The sequence below is a fragment of the Typopeltis vanoorti genome, chromosome 16, assembly GCF_054136105.1.
Source record: "Typopeltis vanoorti isolate ZY-2024b chromosome 16, IOZ_Tvanoo_1.0, whole genome shotgun sequence".
NCBI classification, from domain to species: domain Eukaryota; kingdom Metazoa; phylum Arthropoda; class Arachnida; order Uropygi; family Thelyphonidae; genus Typopeltis; species Typopeltis vanoorti.
The window spans coordinates 97,839,805-97,864,719 of record NC_143564.1 but is presented as its reverse complement, the minus strand read 5'-3'; the positions used below and the strand labels follow the sequence as shown (position 1 = coordinate 97,864,719).

Here is a 24,915-nt window from a genome sequence, read left to right as displayed (position 1 = left end):
CCTCGGCTAACGGAAATAAGCAAGCGTATGAAAGGAAAAATAAGTGTATGATTGGGAGCGTTTCAGAAATGAAGGAAAGAGTGTTGTATGGTGACTTGTTAGTACAAGGTTTGATAGATGAGAGTTTGACTAAATCGTACTTACCGGGTGCGAAAATTAAGGATGTAAGTGAGAGTATTAGAGCGCAAAAGCAGAGGGTGAAAGAAATGACAGTCTTAGTGGGAACAAATGATTTGAAAGGAGATAGATTTGATATGAGAGAGAACTTATTGGTGTGAGATTGAGATGAACGGAACAAAATGTACAGTTGGGTGCTGCTATAGATCAGGTGATGGAATAGATGGTGGAGATAATATGCATAGACAAACTGATGAAATGAGTAGAAGGAGTGTAATTATTATGGGGGATTTCAACCATGGTAACATCGACTGGAAGGAGAAGAGGACACATGTGAGCAGTGGTGTTCAACCTTTTTTACTAAGCGAGCTACTTTTCTACAAAAAGTTATTTGGCGATTTACTCTCTTACATATCAGTTATTCGGTGATCTACTCTCTTATATAGATCACGTTCCCCGAACCTGATATCCGATTACGGACAAATAAACAACTAAAAAAAAATACACAACTAAAAACTTTATTTGTCTATTTAAAAATTTATTTATCACTTTTAATTATTTTAATACAACAAATATTCTAATACAACAAAAAAAATATATATATATTGGAATAAAATATTTCTCTATTTTGGAAAACCAAAGTTAGAAAAAACAACAGATTGATTACAAACTCACAAGTTATAGGAAATGCTGGTTGATTAAAAAAAAAAAAGTCAATGTGAAATTTGGCATTGTTTGGACCTCGCAATATTTTCATAGTCAAGTTGATATGAAGAAGTGGCCAATCGCAGACAATCATCCAAATGATCATTTGTACTTTGGTTTCTTAATTGATTTTTTATGACAGTCATATTTGAAAAAGCAGATTCTGACAATCATGTCAATCTGAAACACGGCAGAATTTTTCACGCAATATCAGTTAATATTGGGAATTTTTCATGTGCATACTTCCAGATGACTTCATTGTTTATTGATTTTAAATGTAAACTATTCTGAATGTTTATTATCTCAAGTTCTACTTCAGCTTGGTTTATATCAAACAGCCCACAAATTTTATTTAAAATTTCTGTGATGTTCAAGTTTTCTTGAAATGGATTATTGATAAAAGATACAATCATTTCAGTTTTATTAAAATCTTTAAATCTTGAATTTATTTCTTCCTCAACTAATTGTATTTCATGAATAAATTCTTTTAAATTATTATTTATATATTATTATTGTTACAGGAAACTCCAAGTTGTCGACAGACTCATCGAGCGAGGCCCTAACATCATGTCTGGAACAACTATTCAACATTTACACAGTATCTATCATATCTTGCCTTGAACTCATTCACGGTCGTAGCACCCACAACAGACTCTGGAAGCTTATTCCACTCATTCACCACTCTCCAAGTAAAAAACCTAGCTCTAACACCCTTGTCAACCATGCTCTTGCCCAGCTTCCATGCATGGCCCCTAGTCCTCCCACCACCAGTCATATTTTCAAAAATATCTTCTGGATCAATCTTATAAAAACCCTTCAGTAATTTGAATGTCTCAATCATATCACCCCTCCTTCGCCTATCGTCCAATTTCTGCAACCCACAAATCCTCAACCTATTCTCATAAGGTTCATTCCACAGACCTGCTATCATCTTGGTCACTCGTCTCTGGACCCTCTCCACTTCCTTCCCATCACGAAGAAACCCTGGTGCCCAAAACTGGGCACAGAAGTCCAGATGGGGTCTTATCAAGGCTCGATACAGAGGAACAACAACTTGCTTCTCTCTGCATGTTAAAGTATTTTTCATAAGCCAAGTGATTTGGTGAGCTGTTTTAGTTACTTTTGCAATGTGCCCCCTAAACTTCAACTCCCTATCCACCAGTACTCCCAAATCCCTGGCCTCATCAATCTCCTGGAGTACGGTTCCACCTATGCGATATACTGCTGCTATTCTTTTCACCCCAAAGTGCATAACCTTACACTTTGCCACATTAAACTGACATCCATTTTTCCTAGCCCAGTCCTCCAAACTATCCAAATCATCCTGTAAAATTTTGACATCCTGTGCACTCACAATTGCTCTACCCAACTTTGCATCATCAGCAAACAAGTGAACACTTCCTCTCAAATCCTTTCCAATATCATTGATGAACAAATTCAAAAGCAGTGGTCCAAGAACAGAGCCCTGCGGCACTCCACTAGTCACAAGACGTCTTTTTGACTCCACTCCTGAGTAAACCACTCTCTGGTATCTCTCCTTCAACCACCCTCCTATCCATCTTACCAACCCTATATCTATCCCCATCTGCTCCAGTTTACTGATTAGGGTTCCATGTGGTATCCTGTCAAAGGCCTTGGCAAGGTCCAGTAGTATTACTGTAAATCCATTACTCCTATCCAGTTCAGCCGTCACTGTGTTATAAAACGTGAGCAAGTTACTGAGGCATGATCTACCCTTCACAAAACCATGTTGTCCCCCATACAATATCCCATTTTCATCTATCCAATCCTGTATTCTTTTCTTGACTAATTTCTCTAAGACCTTGACAATGATTCCTGATATGCTAATCGGTCGGTAATTTACAACAGCAGTCTTGGAACCACCTTTATGCAGTGGAACTATTTTCCCTTTCTTCCACCCGCTCGGGACTAAATCATAGTGAAGCATTTCTTGATTTTTTTCAAAAAATTTTAATAAATATGGAGATGTCTAAATTGACGGTCATTTTTATTTTTCTTTAATAAAAGTAAGGATTGTTGGAAAGTTTTTATTGAACTTAACATGTCAATTACATTTTTATCTCTACCTTGTAACTCTAAATTTAAGTTGCTTAATTTCGTACAGAAATCTACTAAAAATGATAAGTGTAACAACCATCTTTTATCACTCAATTGTGGATAAATATCTCCTTTTTCATCAAGAAAATTTTTTATATCGTTAATTAATACAAGAAATCTTTCTAAAAATTGACTTCAGCTGAGCCAGTGAACATTATTGTACAACAGAAGTTCCTGTAATTTAAATAACTGCCGTTGCAGTTATTTAACACGTTCGCTGCCAACTACGAGTATACTCGTAGTGGGTAAACCTGCTTCACAAGCCAGCTACGAGTATACTCGTATGACGCTTACCGCCGGGAACGAGATTATTGTAGTGACCTTGAAGAAGTGAAAATCCTTGGCTTGTGGGAATAGCATCAATACTGTGTAATGTCATAGATTGTATATGCTCTGTACAAGCCAACTACGAGTATACTCGTAGGACGTTTACCTCAGGTAACGAGATTATCATACTGACCTTGAAAAAGTAAAACTGCTCGGCGTAGGGGAACAGACCATGCCAAAGTACCGTGGCAGCGAACGTGTTAAAGAACTTTTGAAAATTATACCATTATTGGGAAGGACTAGGGGAGAAGACATTTTTTCGGCATTTGATAAATTTGTGAAACAACACAAACTTCTGCTTTTTAAACTTGTGTCTATTACTATTGATGATGCTCCTGCAATGATAGGTAATAAATCAGGCTTTTCCTCGAACAGAATTTACAATTTTAAATGTAATATCCAAAACATCTTCTGTGTTTAATCTTTTACTACACAGTACTTGTTGGTGAATAATAGTGATACATTAAAAAATCTGGATATTTGTCATCATTTTTACATAATGAAATGAAGCCTGATTTATTACCTATCATTGCAGGAGCACCATCAGTAGTAATAGACACAAGTTCAAAAAGTGGAAGTTTGTGTTGTTTCACAAATTCATCAAATGCATAAAAAATGTCTTCTCCCCTAATCCTTCCCAATAATGGTATAATTTTCAAAAGTTCTTCTTTACTTGAATAATCTTGAAATACCATTAACTGAGCAATATCAGTGAAGTCATTTGATTCTTCAAATGACTTCACTGATATTGCAACACACTGGTGAAAGTCTGATATTAACCTGGCCTGGAAACTTTTCTCCAGCAATTGGAACTCTTCCTTTCAGCAATTTGAAAGGAAGAGTTCCAATGTAGAGAAATTTCTGTACGTTGTCTGCGGCCTAGAAGTAGTCTCTCTCTCTAGCGATGTCTAGAACTGAGAAGCTCCTTTCTGGAAGCGGGAAACTCCTCTCTCAAGTAACATGGATCCGGGCAGTCTCTCTAATGGCGACTCTAGACCAGGCGGCCTCCTCTCTGACAGCAATTCTGGAACTGGAACCCCTTCTGCTTGTTTTAGTCCCTTTTTATTAGGCCTCTTCTGAGACCTCGCATGAAGTTTGCCAACCCCCAAAGAATCAGTATGAGTTTTTCATCTGAAGTTTCAAGTTCGCACACCTTTTGTTCTCCTCTGCTTTCTTTTGATTGTAAGTTGCCAGCCATCAGAAAGTTGTTTGAACTCTTTCTGACTGACTTCGGAGATGTTTACACTTAAAGCCTGCAAGTCTTTCTCATACATACAAGTTTCAATAACAATCTTTCTAATGCCGCCATGTACAGCTTCGGCGACAAAAACATTGCCTTTGTTTTTAACACTCTAACATATTCTTATTAAAGCAGTATATACAGTTAGCTTCAAAAGAGTTATTTACAAAAACATCTAATACAAACTCTACCAAGACAAACGAAGTTTATTTTTTTACAATATTCACACGGGACTTAACCTAAGTAAAAAATCGATGTAATGTGCTTTGGAATATTTAATATTTAAGCTACAATCGAGTTTTTACATTTTGCTTATAATCATATTCACTCGGCTCGCTGTTTGACTTCCACTGATCCAAATTAATTCATTTACCTGGACTTATAAGAAAATTACTGATTTGACAATTTTAACAAAAAATAAATAAACAATAGCAATACACTTAAAGCAAATTAAAAATAATACAAAATAATGATAAATAAAATATTATGTTTTCAGTTTTAACTAAATTTGTAAGTAAGGAGGAATACACAAGAGATCGACCAAAAATCGCTCCGCGATCGACGGGTTGAACACCCTTGCATGTGAGGAAGGAACCTGGATTTTATTCAATTACTAAGAGATAACTATCTGAGACAGCATGTAATGGAAAATACTAGGGGTTCGAGAGTGCTTGATCTAGTAATAGCATCTGAGAATTTGACTGTAATGAATATGACAATGTTGCCACCTATTGGTGAGAGTGATAATAGGTTCTTGACCTGGAAGGTGGCTAAATGTGTGAAATTTTCGATTAAGACATGGCACATGTGGAATTACTGTGCTGGCAAGTATGACAAGCTTAGAAGATTGCTTGGTTCAGTGCCATGGCATGTAAAACTGCAAGGGCTGGATGTTAATAGGGCATGGGAAGTGGTCAAGGAGCATTTGCAGGAGGTTGTGGTGGACTGTATACCTAGAGTCCAAATAGTAAATCAAGTAGGGGTTAAATGGATGAATAACACCATTAAACTTGAGTTGCAAAAAAAGAAACAACTGCGGAGGGAATTTAAGGAGAATGGTGACCTGCAGGCACATGAACGGTATAAAGTGCAGGCCAGAAGGGTAACGAGTGTGGTAAGAAAAGCAAAAGCGGATTATGAAAGGAATTTGCCATGCAAGCTAAAGAGAATTCTTTCAATATGCTGCAAGTAAAAGAAAAACTGTACATGGCAGAATGATTTCAAGGAATGCTGATAGTAGGGAGATCACTGAATCAGTCGATATAGTGGAATTACTGAGTGAGCACTTTGCAAGAGTGTATCATCCAGGTAGTGACATTGAAGGAATGAAGGAACCATTAGTTTATAGGGGAATTGTGGTGAATGAAGTGGAGGTGAATAGTCTATTACAGAACCTTAATGTGAATACATCTGTGGGACTGGACGGTATACCAGCACGGGTCTTAAGTGAAGCGGCTAAAGAATTGTCAGTGCCTTTGGCCATATTGTTTAATCTAAGTCTCGGGTCTGGGTTAGTCCCGAAGGGGTGGAAAGAGGGGAAAATAGTTCCAGTGCATAAAGGAGGATCCAAGACTACTGTTGCAAATTACCTACTGATCAGCATATCTGGAGTCATTGTCAAGGTCTTGGAGAAAGTAGACAAGAGAAAAATACAGAAATGGATTGATGAAAATGAGATACTGTATGGGGGACAGCATGGTTTTGTGAAGAGTAGATCATGCCTCAGTAACTTGCTCAGGTTTTATAACACAATGACGGCTGAACTGGATAAGGGTAATGGGTTTACAGTGATACTGCTGAACCTGGCTAAGGCCTTTGACAGGATACCACATGGAATTCTAATCTGTAAAATGCAGCATATGGGAATGGATAGGAGGATTGTTGATGGAGAGATACCAGAGAGTAGTTTACTCAGAAGTAGAGTCCAAAAGACGGCCTGTGACTAGTGGTGTGCCGCAGGGTTCTGTTCTTGGACCACTGCTGTTTAATTTGTTCATTAACGATATAGGAAAGGATCTGATAGGAACTGTTCATTTGTTTGCTGATGATGCAAAGTTGGCTCCGCAATAGTGAATGCACATGATGTCAAAATTTTGCAGGATGATTTGGATAGATTGGAGGTATGGGCTAAGGAGAATGAATGTCAATTTAATGTGGCAAAATGTAAGGTTATGCATTTTGGGGTGAAAAGATTAGCAGCAGTATATCACATTGGTGGAACTGTACTCCAGGAGATTGATGATGCCAAGGACTTGGGAGTGTTGGTGGATAAAAAGTGGCTAAATCAGCTCATCAAATCACTTGGATGCTGAAGAATACTTTGACAAGCAGAGATAAGCAAGTTATTGTTCCTCTGTATCGAGCCTTGATAAGACCCCCATCTCGACTACTGTGCCCAGATTTGGTCACCTAGGTTTCTTCCTGATGGGGAGGTTGAGAAGATCTAGAGGCGAGTGACCAAGATAATAGCAGGTCTATGGAATGAACCTTATGAAAACGGGTTGAAGATTTGTGGGTTGCAGAAATTGGTTGATAGGCGAAAAAGGGGAGATATGATTGAGACATTCAAATTGCTGAAGGGTTTCTATAGGATTAATGCAGAGGATATTTTTGAGTATAGGACTGGTCGTGGGAGGACTAGGGGACATCCATGGGAGCTGGGCAAGAGTGTGGTTAGCAAAGGTGTTAGAGCTGGGTTTTTTACTTTTGGAGTGGTGAATGAGTTGAATAAGCTGCCAGAGTCTGTTGTGGGTGCTATGACGGTGAATGAGTTCAAGGCAAAGTATGATAGATACTGTGTGAATGTCAAATAGTTGTGATGGACATGATGTTTAGGGCCTCCCTCGATGAGTCTAAGGACTCCTTGGAGTCGCCCGTAATAATAATAATTATGTTTATTAAATAATAAATAGCCACCACTGATGTTGAATGCAATTCAAGTATTAATGTATAAATGATATGTATAAATAATAAACTAGGCATAAGTAATTAATTACTGTGATTCTAAATGGGCATGTTATCACTAAACAATAAAAAAAATTGCCATTTTCTCAATATATCACTATTTCTTGGATTTCCTGGAAATCCCAGGATGAAGGAGCTGCATACAAAAAGAACAAAAAGATACCCTACTTGATATGAAATTTAAGATAAGGAATCATATTGGCAAGAAAATTTGTAAAACTTGCAGGCTAGAAGAAAGTAAGCTTATGCCATTATACAAGTCTCTGATCATAGCTCAACTTTGGTCTCTCAGATTTTTAACAGAATCAAAGGTATTTGGAGAAGAGTCACTAAGCACATCAAAGGATTGTATTATGCTAGTTATAATAATCAGTTATAAGTTGTAATTTGTTAATTTTATCCAACAGGAGATTTAACTGAAGTTTATATGATGGATCATGACAATGGTCTTCAGCAACTGGTTACAGAAGTAGCACATTTATGTAACTTAAAAAAATGTTGTATGGCCTGGAAGTTAATTAAAAATTTATGTATAATGATGATTTAATTTAGCACTGTTGGTCATGTTGGTACTATTGTTATGTGTTTGCATAAAATTAGGATAACTCAGAGAGAGAGAGAGAGAGAGAGAGAGAGACAAGATATATATGCATAAAGAATATATACAACCTATAGTTGGAAGTGTGAATTTTGTGAATAAGTTGATTTTAACTAAAACAGGCTAATTTTCCTCTGGTTCCCATCTCCATTTCGAGTTGCAATCAATGCTTACTCCCATCTGCATGGTCTGATTTTGTCTTCAAAAACAAAATTAACCCAAAACACATCTCGGGGAAAGACAGTTGCATATAACATGAAGGTATAAAGTATGAATTTGGTAATTTGTGAGTGAAAACATTTTTGCTTCATTTATGTCCCAGATAGGCTTAAGTGTTTTGGGATGATAAAAATGATCTTGTTCATGTTTCCTTTTCTACAAATTTACAGAGATAAGTAGTATTTGAGGAGATTGAGTTGTGAGTTTCTATCAGGAAGAGTAGGTGAGTTGGAAGTGAACATCATTAAAGTTAGAAGGCAAGTCTATGAGATGACTCTCATAGACTTGCTCCATTCGCTTTCTCATACATATTTTGCTCTATACCTTTTCCATTTTCATGGGTATCTTTGCCAATGAAGAGCATCCATTTAAACTAACTTCAAATCTATTCAACCAAGTTTGCATTCTCCTCTTTCATTCCATTTAGCACTATTCTTCAGAAGAGTCCTCATCACAATGCTCACTCCAACCAACTTCCTCATGAAGTATTCTCAACAGCTAAAACCTCCAGCTTTCAGCTTTTCAAGAAAAATATCAATAGGTTCCTTTTCCACAACCCTTACATATACTCTACATCGCACTAATGTGCTATAGGTTCTGCCACCTTTCATATGTGGGAGATATGTAAAACCCCAGCTGTTCAAGAAGCATATCAACAGATTCTCCCTCCTTAATCCACTTTCCATACACAACACCGATGTGATGCAGACTATGCAATCTCACTTGAAGTTGAACTTAGTTGTGAAGTTACTCCTTCTCTCTAAATACATATATAAACCATGGAGAATTTCACTCACCTTGTCTCTGTAAACCAGCAACTTCCTCAGAATACTTCATGAGGAGGTTGCTGGTTGGAGTGAACACTGTGATGAGGGCTCTTCTGAAGAATAGTGGTAAGTGGAATGAAAGAGGAGAATGCAGACTTGGTTGAATAATTTTGAAGATGGTTTAAATGGATGCTCTTCAATGGCAAAGATACCCATGAAAATGGAAAAGGTATAGAGCAAAATATGTATGAGAAGGTGAATGGAGCAAGTCTATGAGAGTCATCTCATAGACTTGCCTTCTAACTTTAATGATGTTCACTTCCAACTCACCTACTCTTCTTGACAGAAACTCACATCTCAATCTCCTAAAACACTATGATTTTGGTATCCTCATATATCTACATCACTATTCAGATGCACTCCCTCAGGCAGAGGCCTAGACAAATAGTAGACATAAGATAATTTGCTAGGAATCCACCTGAAGTGTTATCATTAGGTTCTACACTATATACTATTGCATGGCAGATGAGTAGAATAACCATTTCAAAGCTGTATCCCCAAAACGAAAAAATTCTGAATCTTTCCATGATGTCTCATATAATTCCAGATCATCATAAATAAGGCAAAAAGTAAAATAGCTAATCAATACAAAATTGAAAATTACTAACTAGCTCTTTTAATATTAATTATTCTTGTAATCAACTTTTTATATAAATAACTTCTGAACTCTGAGCTTAAAGTTTAATCTAAAAATTAATTTTCAATTACCTGGATAACATTATAAGTCACTAGCCTTGATATTTTATCTTTTTTTTTTTGTTGAATTATATAAATAAATATGGGACAAAACATCATACCATTTTGTTAGGGCAATAATTCATTATATTCATCTTGTGTTTGCAATATCAGTAACAGTGTATAGGGATTGTTAGCTGCTGATGATGTCAGAAAAAATGGATAATAAAATACTGAGTCTAATATAATTACTGATTGCATATTTGTTCTCTTGCGCAGCATTGTTAATTTCCAAAAAGTACAATGTCAAAAGAAAATTAGTCCATATTCATAGATTCCATAAACATGGACAAGAGAGAAAAATTTAAATATATGTGTGTATATAAAATTAAATAAATTAACAGCCCATAATTCTACCCACTGCAGGGTGAAGGCCTCTCCCATTGGGGGAGGTTTTGGGTCTACTACTCCCATGGTGACCCAGTCCATATTGGGAGAGTGTCACAAACATCCATGCATATGCGGGATTCGAACCCACAGCCTCTTGGCTGGAGAGCGAATACGCTAACTACTCGGCTAACCAGGCTGGCATATATATATATAGAAAAAAAGTGATAAAATGGAGGATAATATGAGAATAAATATATGAAAGCCTATATGTGGGATAGTAAACATTAGGTTAAGTACATTAGTTTGGTCCCAGTGATAATTACACATTATATGGCTCACATGCTGCCCTTCCCCCCTCCAGCAGTAAATTATACATCTTTGGATAAGTTGTGGGATGGATTTCTTTTCCTTTGGGTACTCGTGTTTTCCATTAAGAAAAATCATAAACTTGCACTGACAAGTTTGGTGAAGTTATACATGTTAGCCAAGAACAAACTTTGAATTGGTAATTCTTGAAGCTCCCCTACCATTCTAGATAGACTTAATACTATTAATACTAGTACTACTACTAATAATTTTTATTTAGAAAACTTTCGTTACTGTCATATGATTAGTTTGCATGTTAAACTGCCATCGATATAAATTAGAAAACTTCATACCTGTTGGTATTTTTTTTCAATTTTGGTTGAAGATTTTTTATCACACAAAAATAAGAGCGCATCTTTTCAATGTTCCAAGCTGGCTGGTGATTATGATTCACTAAGGAAATATCAGAATTATAAATAAAATCTCTATTTTAAAAATAAATATCTGCTATATAAATCAAGGGGATATTAAATCCAGCATTATTTCAAAGCTGTATTAAATCCAGCCTTATTTATTTCAGTAAATAAATATCTACTTTTTTAAAATTACAATTAATTATATTGAAAGCAAACCAAATGAATTAATTCTTTCTTACTAAATCACAAAGGATTATGAGGGCCTCATACTTGGGTAAAAGCATGATAATAAGATAGTGTGAAACATCAATTTTTTGCAAAGCAAGATATCATGTCTAGTAATGACCGCCAGACAAATGACACAAGTTACATGATAAGGAGTGTCTTAGTGGTGTCAACAGATTTTGCCGCTCCTTTTTTGACTTTATAAAGTTGCCTAACCTATAAAAATTTTTGTTTCTAAAATTGTCATAGTTTTATTTATTACATTTGCTTTCTATACCTAAAAACAATTCCAGCCAACTGTGGTTATAAGATAGTTGCATAAACACATTAAGTGATGGGATTTCTCTCTGTCTGCTCTCTGAACTATTATCACATCACCATCATATTATTTGTGGTTTAAGACAGTAGCGATTATTTGGTTGGCTAAGTCCCAAACTTCCAGCCCATTCTCAGTCATTCAATATCCAATGGATACCTACTAATGGGGCACACACCACATGAAGGTGAGGACTGGATATTAGATCATAAGCCCCAGTAGGTCTCCACATTCCTTCAAGACATTGTGGAAGTTTCGTTCCAGTTATTTGGCTCTGACCCTTTAGCAACCCTATATAGGAACACCACGGTGAACACAGGAAATTAAAGAAGCAGTCCTGGTAAAGAAGAAAGCATACCAAAAATTCCTAGCAAATAAGTTGGTAGATGTTCTAAAAGAATATAGAGAAAAATATGAGATCAAAGCTATGTGTGAAAATGGCTAAACAAGTGTCATGGGCAGAGTTTGTAAAGAATATAGAAGGCAAATATCAGAAAGGTGGAAAAATGTTCTGGAGGTTACGGAAAAAGCTTAGAAATGAACTAAATAGTACCATAAAAGGAAACAATGAAGATGATAATGGTAACATGAAAACTGAAGATAATCATCATCATCATCATCAAATTCCTGCCATGTACCCTCAAGGGGTGTACAGGATATGACAGTACTACATGAAAAAATTACATCATTACTAACTTCCTATCTACAATTTTCCTCCAAATCAGTCTGTTACTTGTCAAGACTCCAACATTATCAGATCTTATATTTCTATCGTCTAAGGCACTTTGTACCGTATCAATCCACCTACAGGGTGTTCGGGATAAATTTGACATATTTATAATTAATTATATTTTTCCGTAAGTTACATGTATTAACACACACTTCTCTTCATTTAAAAGTTTGGACCCTTCTTCATTCATATACAAGATGTCAGAAAGGATGGATAGCTGGAACCCACCTGAATCATGGAAGAGAATAACTTGTATCATGATGATTCGTGCCCGCCATCAAAATAAGGATATTACGACTGCTGCCCAATGCTCCCTGAATACAGTAAAAACAATCAGGCATGAACTAGAGACTTGCAATGGTGACTACGAGGATGTAGCAAGAAGAAAGATCCCTAGCAGACGAATTGATTGCGTTCGTACAGCAGAATTCCTCGCAAATCTGCAGGAACAGGTGTTGAAGAACCCTGGCATTGGAATTCGGGCTTTGTTCGTGGAGTTGCTAACTGTAGTCAAGCCCTGGATAACAAGGGTAGCCAATGGTAGGCCGTATGTATGGCAGCAGGATTCGGCCCCTTGCCACACCTCTGGGAAAAGTCAAAAATGGTTGTCTGAAAATTTCTACGACTTCACCAGTCCAAATGTTTCGCCTCCAAACTCCCCAGACCTTAACCCCATGGATTATTTTGTATGGGGCGCAGTTGAAAAAGACACCAATCGCACTTCCAGTAATACAAAAGCCCAGTTAATGGATAAAATTCAAACAGTTTTTGCGGCCCTTCCCAGGGAGACTGTAGCATCAGCTTGTTCGAGGTTCCGAAGCAGAATTGAAGCTGTGATCGATGCTAATGGTGGTTATTTTGAGTAAATCTTGTTGATAGTATTGTAATTAACTCTGCCTGTAATGTTTTTTTGTCAATTCATTAAATTTAATAGATACAAAGAAGATTTTCTTTTTCCTTACGAAACTGTCAAATTTATCCCGAACACCCTGTATATCTTGGTCTGCCTCTGGGTCGTTTTCCTGCCAACCTGGCAGAGACCACTTGTTTTGCTAATCTTTCCTCTCCCATTCTATTTAAGTTACCATACCACCTGAGATTAGCTCTGCTAACGCATTCCTGGATGCTGACAATGTCAAGTTCTTTCCTAATATCCTCATTTTTAATATAATATTGCCATTGATGCCATCTGTTCATGCCTCTAATCTTTCTCAGGACTCTCATATCTGCGGTCTCTAGTCTTTGGTCAAGTGTTTTACTTCTGACCCAGCTCTCAGATCCATAAGTTAAAACTGGTTTGAACACTGTCTTGTATACAGCTAATTTAGTGTCCAAATAATTTCTTTCTTATTCTATATGAATTTATTCAATTGACTTCCCACCATACCAGCTTTGCTGATTCTATTGTCTATTTCTATATTTAATTTACCATTTTCAGTAAAAATCATGCTTAAGTAGCTGAAGTGTTTTACTTGTTCCACAGGTTCTCCATTCACAACACAATTGACATTTTCAATGATTTTGCCCATTTTCATTGTCTTTGTCTTTTTATTGCTGACCATCATACCATATCTATTACAACAGCTATTCAATTTAGTCAGAGAATCTTGCAGACTTGTAGCGGATTTATTTAGCAGTATAACATCATCCACATAAAGCAAAGAGCTGACATTAACATCTCCAATTTTGATATAATGTTTAATACCACTTTCCTTCATAATGTGATCCATATAGATAATGAATAACAGAGGGGATAATGTACATCCTTGTCTCACACCAGATTTAACGTTAAACCATCTTCCTGTACTTCCTTCAATTCTAACTGCTGACTTACAACTCAAATAAAGACTAAGTATTGCTTGATATAATGCCCCATTGACACCATATAACTGCAGCGTATTGAATAGCTTCTCTCTTGGCACCTTGTCATATGCCTTTTTCAAACCAACAAAACTTAAATACAGATCTTTGTTATATTCCCATGTTTTCTTGACTATTTGTCGTAAAGTGAAGATCTGATCCTGACAACCTCTATTTGGCCTGAATCCAGCTTGTTCTTCACCAAGCTTTTCTTCCACAATTCTTCTCAACCGTTTCTCAAGTATACTTGCATAGATCTTGCCAGGAACACTCAGTAGGGAAATACCTCTGTAATTCTCACATGCAGTTTTATTTCCCTTTTTATATATGGGTACTATGAGGTTTAATACCACATCGGAAGCTCTACTCCAATCATCGGGAATTCGTCCCTCTGTCCAGGCTTTCTGAACTATGCAGTGCAGCCACTGTAAGACTTTTATACCACCATACTTCAGCATTTCTGGTCGAATATCATCTACTCCTGCTGCCTTTCCACATTTCAAGCCTTTGATGGCTTTTTCTACTTCAAGTATGGATATGTATTCCTGACTGCATGCCTGGTCAATGTTTTTTATCACTGTGCTGTCTGAAGATAAGGATATCCTAAATGTCTGGACTAATTACTTTGAAAAACTGTTAAAAATGGAAAAACTGAAAGAACAAGCAGTAAAAGAACTATAGTAGAAAAATTTCAAGAGAAATACAAACAGGAGACAAATCAATACTTAAGGCAGAAAAAGTTGTCAAAATGTGAAATGTGGAAAGGCAGCTGGATTAGATAATATTTGACCAGAAATGCTCAAAAATGGAGGTATAAAAGTTTTGCAATTGCTATACTGCATAATTCAGAAGGTCATATCCAGATGATTAGAGTAGAGCTTTCATAGTACACTTCTATAAAAAAGGGAATAAAGTTTAATATGAGAATTACAGAGGAATTTCCACTACTAAATGTTCCAAGTAAAATTTATGAAAACATACTTGAAAAAGAGGTTGAGAAAAATTATGGAAGAGAAACTGGGAGAAACTTGGTTTTAATCCTTTTCCCGAGGAAGCAAAACAATATTTTGCACGTGAAATACATTCATCTGAGCTACTCGTATATAGAGGCTAATGACTTCATATCACTTGCCTTAGTATGTATCCCATAATGCAACCCCCCCCTCCTTTCAGACGTGTATAGTGCTATGCATAATGGGAAGGGCCACTACCCAGACTGGTTTCTACCTTTACTGAGGTCTCATCAGTGGAAGTAGCTCAGACGTGAATATATTTCACACGGAAAACATTGTTTTGCTTTAATCCTTTTCCTAGGAAAAGGATTAAAACCAAGTATATAATTTCTTGGTATCATTAACGTATAATAAAGCCAAGGTAAAAAACTTTCTACAAAATGTTGTCAGGATCAGATTTTCACTTTACAACAAATAGTTGAGAAATCATGGGAGTATGACAAGGATCTATACTTAAGTTTTATAGATCTGGAAAAAGCATATGACAAGGTGCCCAGAGAAAAGCTTTTCAAAACACTTCAATTGTATGGAACAAATGGAACATTATACAGAGCAATACATAGTCTATAATTAAGATGTCAGTCAGAATTGGAGTTTAGAACTGAAGGAAATACAGGAAGATGGTTTGATGTAAAATCAGGTGTAAGACAAGGATGCCCGTTATCTCCACTCTTATTCATCATCTGTATGGATCACATTGTGAAAGAAAGTTGCATTCAACATGAATTAGAATTGGAGATATCAAACTTACCTCTTTGCTTTATGCAGATGATGTACTCCTTGACACATCCAGTGAAAGACTCCAGGATTTTCTAATTAACTGAATAACAGCTGTAACAAATTTGGCATGAAAATCAGCAATAAAAAGACCTAAACTATAAAAAGATCCAGGAACATATAAAACTTCACTTGCATTCTGAATGGACCTATAGAACAAGTAAAATATGTCAGCTATTTAGGCACAGTTTTTAGGATGGCAAATTAAATTTGGAAATAAACAGAATAAGCAAAGTTGGTATGGTTGGGAGTTATTTGGATAAATCTATATGGAATAAGAGAGAAATTAGCCAAAACATTAAACTAGCAGTGTACAAGACAGTGTTTCAACCAGTTTTAAGCTATTGATTGGAGAGCTGGATTAGAAATAAAGTCCTTAATCAAAGATTAGAGATCATAGATGATGGTTCTTAGAAAAATTAAGGGCTGAATAGATGGCATCAATGGTAGAATCATATTAAAAATGAACACATTAGGAAGGAACTTGACACTATTAGCATTCAAGAATGTATTAGCAAAACTAACAGCCATTGTGGAAGAGCCAAGTGTGGAATCTAGTCTCTCAAGCAAAAATATTGAATAGGGTAGTCAATTCAGGAAGTAAAGGTGAGTGGGACACTAAAGGGATGCAGCAGTATCAGGAACAAGAGGGAGGAGTTTTTTTTGCATTGGATAGTGCAACTTCGGCCAAAAGTTATAGACACCATATAACTGTAGCGTATTGAATAGCTTCTCTCTTGGCACCTTGTCATATGCCTTTTCCAAATCGACAAAAGTTAAATACAGATCCCTGTTATATTCCCATGCTTTCTCGACTGTTTGTCGTAAAGTGAAGATCTGATCCTGACAGCCTCTACTTTTGCCTGAATACAGCTTGTTCTTCACCAAGATTTTCTTCCACAATTCTTCTGAACCATTTTTCAAGTATACTTACATAGATCTTGCCAGGAACACTCAGTAGAGAAATACCTCTGTAATTCTCACATTCAGTTTTATTTCCCTTTTTATATATGGGTACTATGAGAGCTCTACTCCAATCATCAGGAATTCATCCCTCTTTCCAGGCTTTCTGAAATATGCAATGCAGCCACTGCAAGACTTTTATACCTCCATACTTGAGCATTTCTGGTCGAATATCATCTACTCCTGCTGCCTTTCCACATTTCAAGCCTTTGATGGCTTTTTCTACTTCAAGTATGGATATGTATACCTGACTGCATGCCTGGTCAGTGTTTTTTACCACTGTGCTGTCATCACTGCTTGTTTCATTTAGCAGTTTTTCAAAGTAATTACACCATACCTCAAGGATATCTTTTTCTCCCATTTTCATGTCACCTTTATCATCTCTAACTCCTTTTACAGCACTCTTTCCTCCATTCCTAAGCTTCTTCAACAACCTCCAGAATATTTTGCCACCTTCTTGATATTTATTTTCTATATTCTTGCCAAAGTCCTCCCATGACTTTTGTTTAGCTAGTTTTACACAGTGTTTAGCATTCTTGCATTTGTCTCTGTATTCTCTAAGAGCACAAGCTGACTTATTTGACAGGAACTTTTGATATGCCTTCTTCTTTTCCTTCACTGCCTCTTTAACTTTCTGTGTCTGCCATGAAGTTCTGATTTTTCTATCCTTGCAGACAACCTCATCACATGTCTCTCTGCCTGAATCAATCAGTGTTTTCTTCAGGTCTTGCCACTGAATCTAAAACGTTTGGTTCTCGCTCTCAAACTCTTTCATTTTTTCTTCAATAATCTTTGTGTATTTTAGTCTACAGTTCACATCTGAGAGCTGCTCAACTTTTATTCACTTTAAAACTTTCTTACATGTTATTCTTTTCAATATGAAATTCAATTTTATCCTGCTCAGGACTAAATAGTGATCACTTCCAATTTCAAATTCTCTGTACACTCTGGTGTCCTGCACCAGGGAGAAAACATCACTATCAACAATAACATAGTCAATGAGACTTTTCTTATTCCTTTCAATGTTTGTAAATGTAAAGTATGGTATGATTTTGGTATGATTAGATATCCAATTTTATATTATACTGGTGGGATTACCATATTTTTAGGACGATAAGACACGCCCCAAATTTATGAGACAATTTTTAGAAAAAATATATTAATATATAAAAATATTCACAAACCTTAAATTTCATTGTCTTTCTGCTGCTTTGTTTCCATGTTGTTTTGCATAATTTATTACAATCAATTTATAACTCACATTATATAAAAGTCTTTTTTGTTTTATACTCATGTTTATAGTTTTATGACAATAAAAAATTCAACGATTATAAAAATAATCCAAATGAACTGTTCAAAACCGCATACACTCACCCACTAACTACTATTGACGCCAGTAAAGTTTTCGTATGTAAATTTGGGATTCCCACATATGCAGCAAGATGTGTTTGGCTCACATCGAAAACACGGGAATCCAAGACTTACCCGGTATCACCTACCTTCGGACCATAAGATGCACCCTGATTCTAAGTCAATTTCTCTACATAAAAAGGTGCATCTTATGGTCCCACAAATACGGTATGCTAAAAGAAACTGATCAGACTAGTGATCAGTTTAATGCATTCTTGGCATTTTAGTAGATAGAAAGTAGAAGTTCAAAGGCCATATAGCAAAGACTGCAAATACAACTTGGAGAATAATTACAATGCTGAAACTAACTGTGACATGTAAAGATAAGGATGTCATTTTGTCTCTTTACAAGCCCTTGATAACACCTCTTGGACTGTTGTGTGCAAGTCTGGTCTCTTCATTTTCTTGGTGATTCTGATACGAGTGCAAAAGAGAGTGTTAAAAATGATATCAGGATTGTGGAATACTGATTATGAAGATAGACTAAGAATTTATAGACTGCAGATACTAGCAAACAGGAGTGATATGATTGAGACTTTCAAGCTTCTGAAAGGATCATACAGGATTTCAGTTGATGAAATTTTTCATTTTATGGAGGTTGGAGAAAGGATGAGAGGGCATCCTTGGAAGCTGCAAATAAATGCCACTAAGAAGATGAGAGATGAGGGAGATTTTTCTCTCACAGAGTGGTGCATGATTGGAATGGATTGACATTAATTGCTGTATGGTATATGCAAGTAGTGTCAATGAATTCATGAACAAGTAAGACATCTGGTGCTGGTAGTATGTGGTAAATGAGGAATACCTTAATAATAATATTCTACAGCAAAAATTGTTAATGTACACTAGTTTCCATAAATTAAGGAAGAAAGAAAAAATCATGATAACTCAAAAACTGTATGATGAAATTTTATGCAATTCAAAGAAAAGCAGTATGACATGAGATGTGACAGAAACACCCATGAAAATTGCAACTAAATTCAGTAAAATTCAGTAACTGTAATTCATTAACAGATAAGTACATGAAGACAATGGTCAAAATCAGGTTGTCAAAGTGCCTCAATAAGGAATGTGGTCACCTCTCACTGCAATACATCACTCACATTTCATATTTTTATAATTGCATCCAGGAGATCAGTTGGTAATAACAACCATTGCTCCTACAAAGCTCTTCTAAGTTCCTTAAGGTTTGGGGGGGGGGAGTTGAGAGCAGCAACACATCTACCTAGAACATCCTAGACATGCTAAATAGAATTAATGTCATGAGATCTGGCTGGTCAGTCTGTAAGTACTATAGTCTCTTATTGAAACTACTGGTCCACTAGCTTCCCCTGATGAGGATAAGAATTATCATCTTGTAGGTTAAATGTCTCCCATATAGCACCCACGTATGGATAAACATATGGATCCAGGACCTCATCTCTATAAGTTCTAGCATTCATAGTTCTGCTAGGAAGGAAGTACATACAGGTCATTGCATCAAAACCAATGAGATGCCTCCTCAGACCATCACACAACCTCCACTATAAGTGTCTCTTTCACAGATGTTAGACTGATGATAATGTTTCTGGTTCTCTTCAGAACAGAGCACACCTAATATTGCTTTGGAAAACAAACAATACCAACCTGCAATGATCTCAGGTCCAGTTGACATGGAACTTAGTTCATTCCAAACATTTTCTCCTCTGGTGTGGGGGAATGGGCATGCATCCTACTGGAAGAATAGCATACGGACCACTTTTATGAAGCCTTCTCTGCACGGTGGAAGTAGATATCAATGTTGCTGTAGTCAACAGACTGTAGCTAATTTGGGACAGCTCTCCTGTTTTGGCAACAACTATCTGTTGCCAAAACAGGTCGTATGGTTGTAGCTGGTGGCTTTCCTTCACTGTATCTCATGTTTCTTTGGCATGTAGTTTGTGATTGTTGGAATTGGTTTCACACTCTGTGAACTCCAAAACGACTGACAAGAAACCATCTGGCTACCTCCGGCTGACATTAGTCAACCTCTAGTCTTACGATGGCTTGCCACCTGAAATCATCAATTAAATGATGTCTTGCAACCATATCCAAAAATTTTGCTATCACAAAATATATTGTTCTCACTCCAGACCCAAAATGGAAAACTACTCCAAAACACCCACTTTTATGGATTTGTTAACCATTAATTTGCATATACCACTGACAACACCACTCATTTGATATAACCAGATTCAGCCTCACTTTTTTATATAATGTACCTGATTCTTGTGTTTTTTTTCTTACCCTCCCAGTTATCTTAATTTTTTTTCTTTGTTCCTTAATATACAGAAAACAGAGTATTATGAAATGAATAATAGTTAGCACATGTAATATACACTGGTATCCAAAACTTAAGGACGAACACCATTTTTCTGAAGATTACAACTACAAATTCAGACAAATCACCTTGTCGCAATTTGTATAACTGACAATTTTCAGTAGAAAGAAAGGTACACACTCAGATTTTTGAATTGCGCACAAACAGGTTACGAGGTAGCACTTAACAGGATAAAAAGCAAAAGTCTGCAATAAGAGCATTGTGTTTAATGGAAGCTCTTTTCATGAAGAAATAAAGTTGCAAACTTGGATCAACAGTTCTCAACCCTATGGTTGTGGGCACTTTTGCATCCATGGAGCTATTTGCATGTGCCGGCAGTCAATTATTAAATAAGGAAAAAATAAAATTAAAACTGGAAAATATAAGTCTTCTCCCAGTAATAATGTTTATTGAAATTGTAAAAAATTTTAACATTTATGTTATATTATGAACATTTTGTAATTCCTCTGTCTTTGAGTGCGAGTATTGGTACTGGTATGCAGATATGCAGATATCTCGATAAACTGCGACAAGTGGAGCTATATACCTGAAGGCCTGTAGTCTCCATCCCATTATCCACAGTGAATCGCAGAGCACATTTTCAGTAGTGTTGCTCCATAAAAATGGGCTAATGTACTCGTTACATATGAGAATCATTTTAGTCTTTCCTCTGATTCTAGACGCCACTTGATCTGGCGTGAAAGTGGTACAACAGGAAAACCTTGCTTAACACAAATTCGGTATGTGCGATAATCAGTTAATGCAATTGAGTGAAATGATAATATTTCCTACTTTAAGCGAGTGATTAATCAGTTAATGTGATTTTTTACGTTACGCGAAATTTTTTATTGCCAATCTGCAGCGAGTGGAAAAGCTGGAAGTCATTAAGAGATATGAAAGTGGCGCTAGTAATACAATGATTGTGCGATACCTAGGACACAGCGAGTCTACAGTTTGGACTATATTAAATAAGAGCAAAGAATACAAAGAATAAGGAAAAGTTGCTATTGCTCCTTTAAGCATGCAGATCACTGAAATAGAAGCCATTTAATGATTGAGATGGAGCGTCTTCTATCATTCCAGATTGAGGATTACGACCAAAAAGAATACCTCTTAGTAAAGGGAATATTCAGGCAAAAGCTCTCAATATTTTTGCCTCATCAAAAGAGACCAAATTTCAAAAGGAATGTGAAAGCTTTACAACTAGTTTAGGATGGTTTGACCATTTTAAAAATTGAACTGGACTGCATAACGTACAAATAATTGGGGAATCTGCTAGAGCTGATAAAGATTCTGTGGCAAAGTTTCCTGAAGAATTGCAAAGGATAATTCAGGAGAGTGATTCAACGTAGACGAAATTGGTCTCTTTTGAAAGTATATGCCAACAAAAACTTTCCAAGCTAAAACTGAAGCATCTCAACCAGGATACAAAGTATCTAAAGATCGTCTTATGCTTTTATTAGGAGGCAATGCAGAATGCAACTTTAAACTCAAGCCTATGTTAGTTTATTGTACCCAAAATCCAAGATCTAACATTATTGAAGAAATCAGCACAACTAGAAAAGAACTTGGTTTTAATGAACTAAATAAGAAAAAGCGAGAAACTTGCTCGATTCTCATTCAGAATAGTTAAGCGAGAATAATCTCCTTCAACTAAAAGAACAGCATGCATATGAAGAAGATAAGGATTGCAAACAAGAAAAAATGTTACGACTAAGATGCTAACTGCAAAAGAATTTGAGCTAGTTTTCAATCACATTGACTATGCTAAGGAAATTTTGTTGGATACTGTTCCTGATATGGAACAAAAGGAAAAACCTCGAAGCTTCGAAGTCTGCCGGATTGATTCTGAGTGAATCAATCCACCTAGACCTAGATCTTCCTCTGGATCTTTTCCCTGCCATCTTGGCAACAAAAAAATTGTTTTGCTGTTTTGTTTCCCATTCTATTTAAGTGACCATACCACCTTAGATTAGCCATGTTCATGCATTCTTGAATGCAAACAATGTCAAGTTCCTTCCTAATGTCTTCATTTTTAATATGATTCTGCAATTGATTCCATCTGTTCAGCCCCCTAATTTTTCTAAGAATCATCATCTGTGGTCTCTAATCTTTGATCAATGGTTTATTTCTAATCCAGCCCTCCGATTGATAACTTAAAACTGGTTCAAACACTGTTCTTGTATAATGCTAGTTTAATGTTTTTGTTAATTTCTCTCTTATTCCATATAGATTTATTCAAATGGCTCCCAACCATACCAGCTTTGCTTATTATATTCTCTATTTCCAAATTTAATTTGCCATCCTCACTAAAAACTGTAACTAAATATCTGAAATATTTTACTTGTTCTATAGGATCTCCATTAACAATGCAGCTGAATTTTTCAATGTTTGTGTCTTTTTATTGCTAATTTCTATGCAAATTTCTTATGGCTGTTATTCAATTTAGTTAGCAAATCCTGGAGACTTGCACTAGCTTAGTAATGAATTCTTCTTCTTCTGATGCAGGACATGCTGTTTTGGGTCATTATCCCTTAGCAACTACAAAAATTCTACTTCCATCTTGCCATGCCCCCTTTCCTCCCTCCAGTCTATGTCCCCATAATTCAAGTCTCCCATAACAATTGCTTGGCCTGCACTCATTGTACCAATATGCTGATATATGCAATCCACATCCTCTTGTGAATCCCTAGTCTATAGTAGCAGTCATAAATATATTTTGTCCTATTGGCCTCTATCTCATACCAGAGAGCCTCAAATAAATCATCTCTTCCATATCTAAAATCTTCTTTAATTTTTGATTGTAATAAATTTAGTTTAATCCTTTATCCAAGTGTAAGCAAACAAAGTTTGCGCCTGAAATTATCCTCAGGACTGAGGTAAGGTGGTGCAACACCAGGAAACTCCGAAAGGTGAACCAAGCTCTCACCACGCCTTGTCTCAGTATCTCCCATAATGCAAAGCACATCTCCTTGCAGACATGTATAGTGCTATGCATTAAGGGAAGGGCCACTACCCAGACCGATTTCAACCTTTATTGAAGTCTCGTCAGTGGCAACTTGTATAGTTTACCTATACAAGTTGCCAACAGGTTTACCACCTTATTATTGAATTACTCTGGATTTAGAGAAAGATGTTGGGAGTTTATTTTGCACTTGGTTAGACTATAATAAATTTAGTTTAATCCTTTAAATTAAATGTAAGCAAGCAAAGTTTGTGCCTGAAAATATCTTCAGGACTGAGGTAAGGTGGTGCAACACCAAGCAACTCCGAGCAAAGGTGGACCAAGCTCTCATCACTCCTTGTCTCAGTATCTCCCATAATGCAAAGCACATCTCCTTGCAGACATGTATACTGCTATGCATATACTACCCAGACCGGTTTCGACCTTTATTGAGGTCTCGTCAGTGGGAGGCAGAAGCAATAGGAGAGGTCATATTTACCTATACAAGTTGCCCTTCCCTTAGTAAATATGACCTCTCCTATTGCTTCTGCCTCCCACTGACGAGACCTCAATAAAGGTCGAAACCGGTCTGGGTAGTGGCCCTTCCCTTAATGCATAGCAGTATACATGTCCGCAAGGAGATGTGTTTTGCATTATGGGAGATACTGAGACAAGGAGTGATGAGAGCTTAGTCCACCTTTGCTCGAAGTTGCCTGGTGTTGCACTACCTTACCTCAGTCCTGAAGATATTTTCAGGCGCAAACTTTGTTTGCTTACACTTAGATAAAGGATTAAACTAAATTTATTATAGTCTAACCAAGTGCAAAATAAACTCCCAACATCTTTCTCTAAATCCAGAGTAATTCAATAATAAGGTGGTACACCTGTTGGCAACTTATAGGTAAATATGACCTCTCCTATTGCTTCTGCTTCAGTATCTCCACGTTTGGGTCTGCCTCCCACTAATGAGACTCCACATTTGGGTCTGCCTCCCTTGCTGGATATATGAGAGGCTCTGCATGGGGTAGGTTTTTGCCTGTCTCTGAGTAGAGCCACGGCTTAGATTATGGCTCTGTCTGGTGAGGGGTGAGCCTGACACTGGGTAGAGTCAATGCTGAGAAGTTCTTCTTGGTGACGGGGTGAGCCTGTCACTGAGTGGAACAAAGCTGAGTTGGGCGATCTTTCGGGATCGTCTAATTTTTAGAGAGGTCTTTACTTAAATACACCTCAATAAAGGTCGAAACCGGTCTGGGTAGTGGCCCTTCCCTTAATGCATAGCAGTATACATATCCACAAGGAGATGTGCTTTGCATTATGGGAGATACTAAGACAAGGAGTGATGAGAGCTTAGTCCACTTTTGCTCAGAGTTGCCTGGTGTTGCACCACCTTACCTCAGTCCTGAAGATATTTTCAGGTGCAAACTTTGTTTGCTTACA

General features: G+C 36.6%; 1 protein-coding gene across 2 annotated transcripts in view; it reads right to left on the bottom strand.

The window, feature by feature from the left end:
* The window catches only part of LOC150098209 (uncharacterized), a 271,336-nt gene that overhangs the window by 56,112 nt on the left and 190,309 nt on the right, over positions 1–24,915 (bottom strand). For both annotated transcript variants that reach the window (XM_090406181.1, XM_090406182.1), the window contains exon 14: positions 10,840–10,939. In XM_090406181.1, the coding sequence (XP_090262307.1) occupies positions 10,840–10,939 (100 nt within the window). The remainder of the gene's footprint in view (positions 1–10,839; positions 10,940–24,915) is intronic.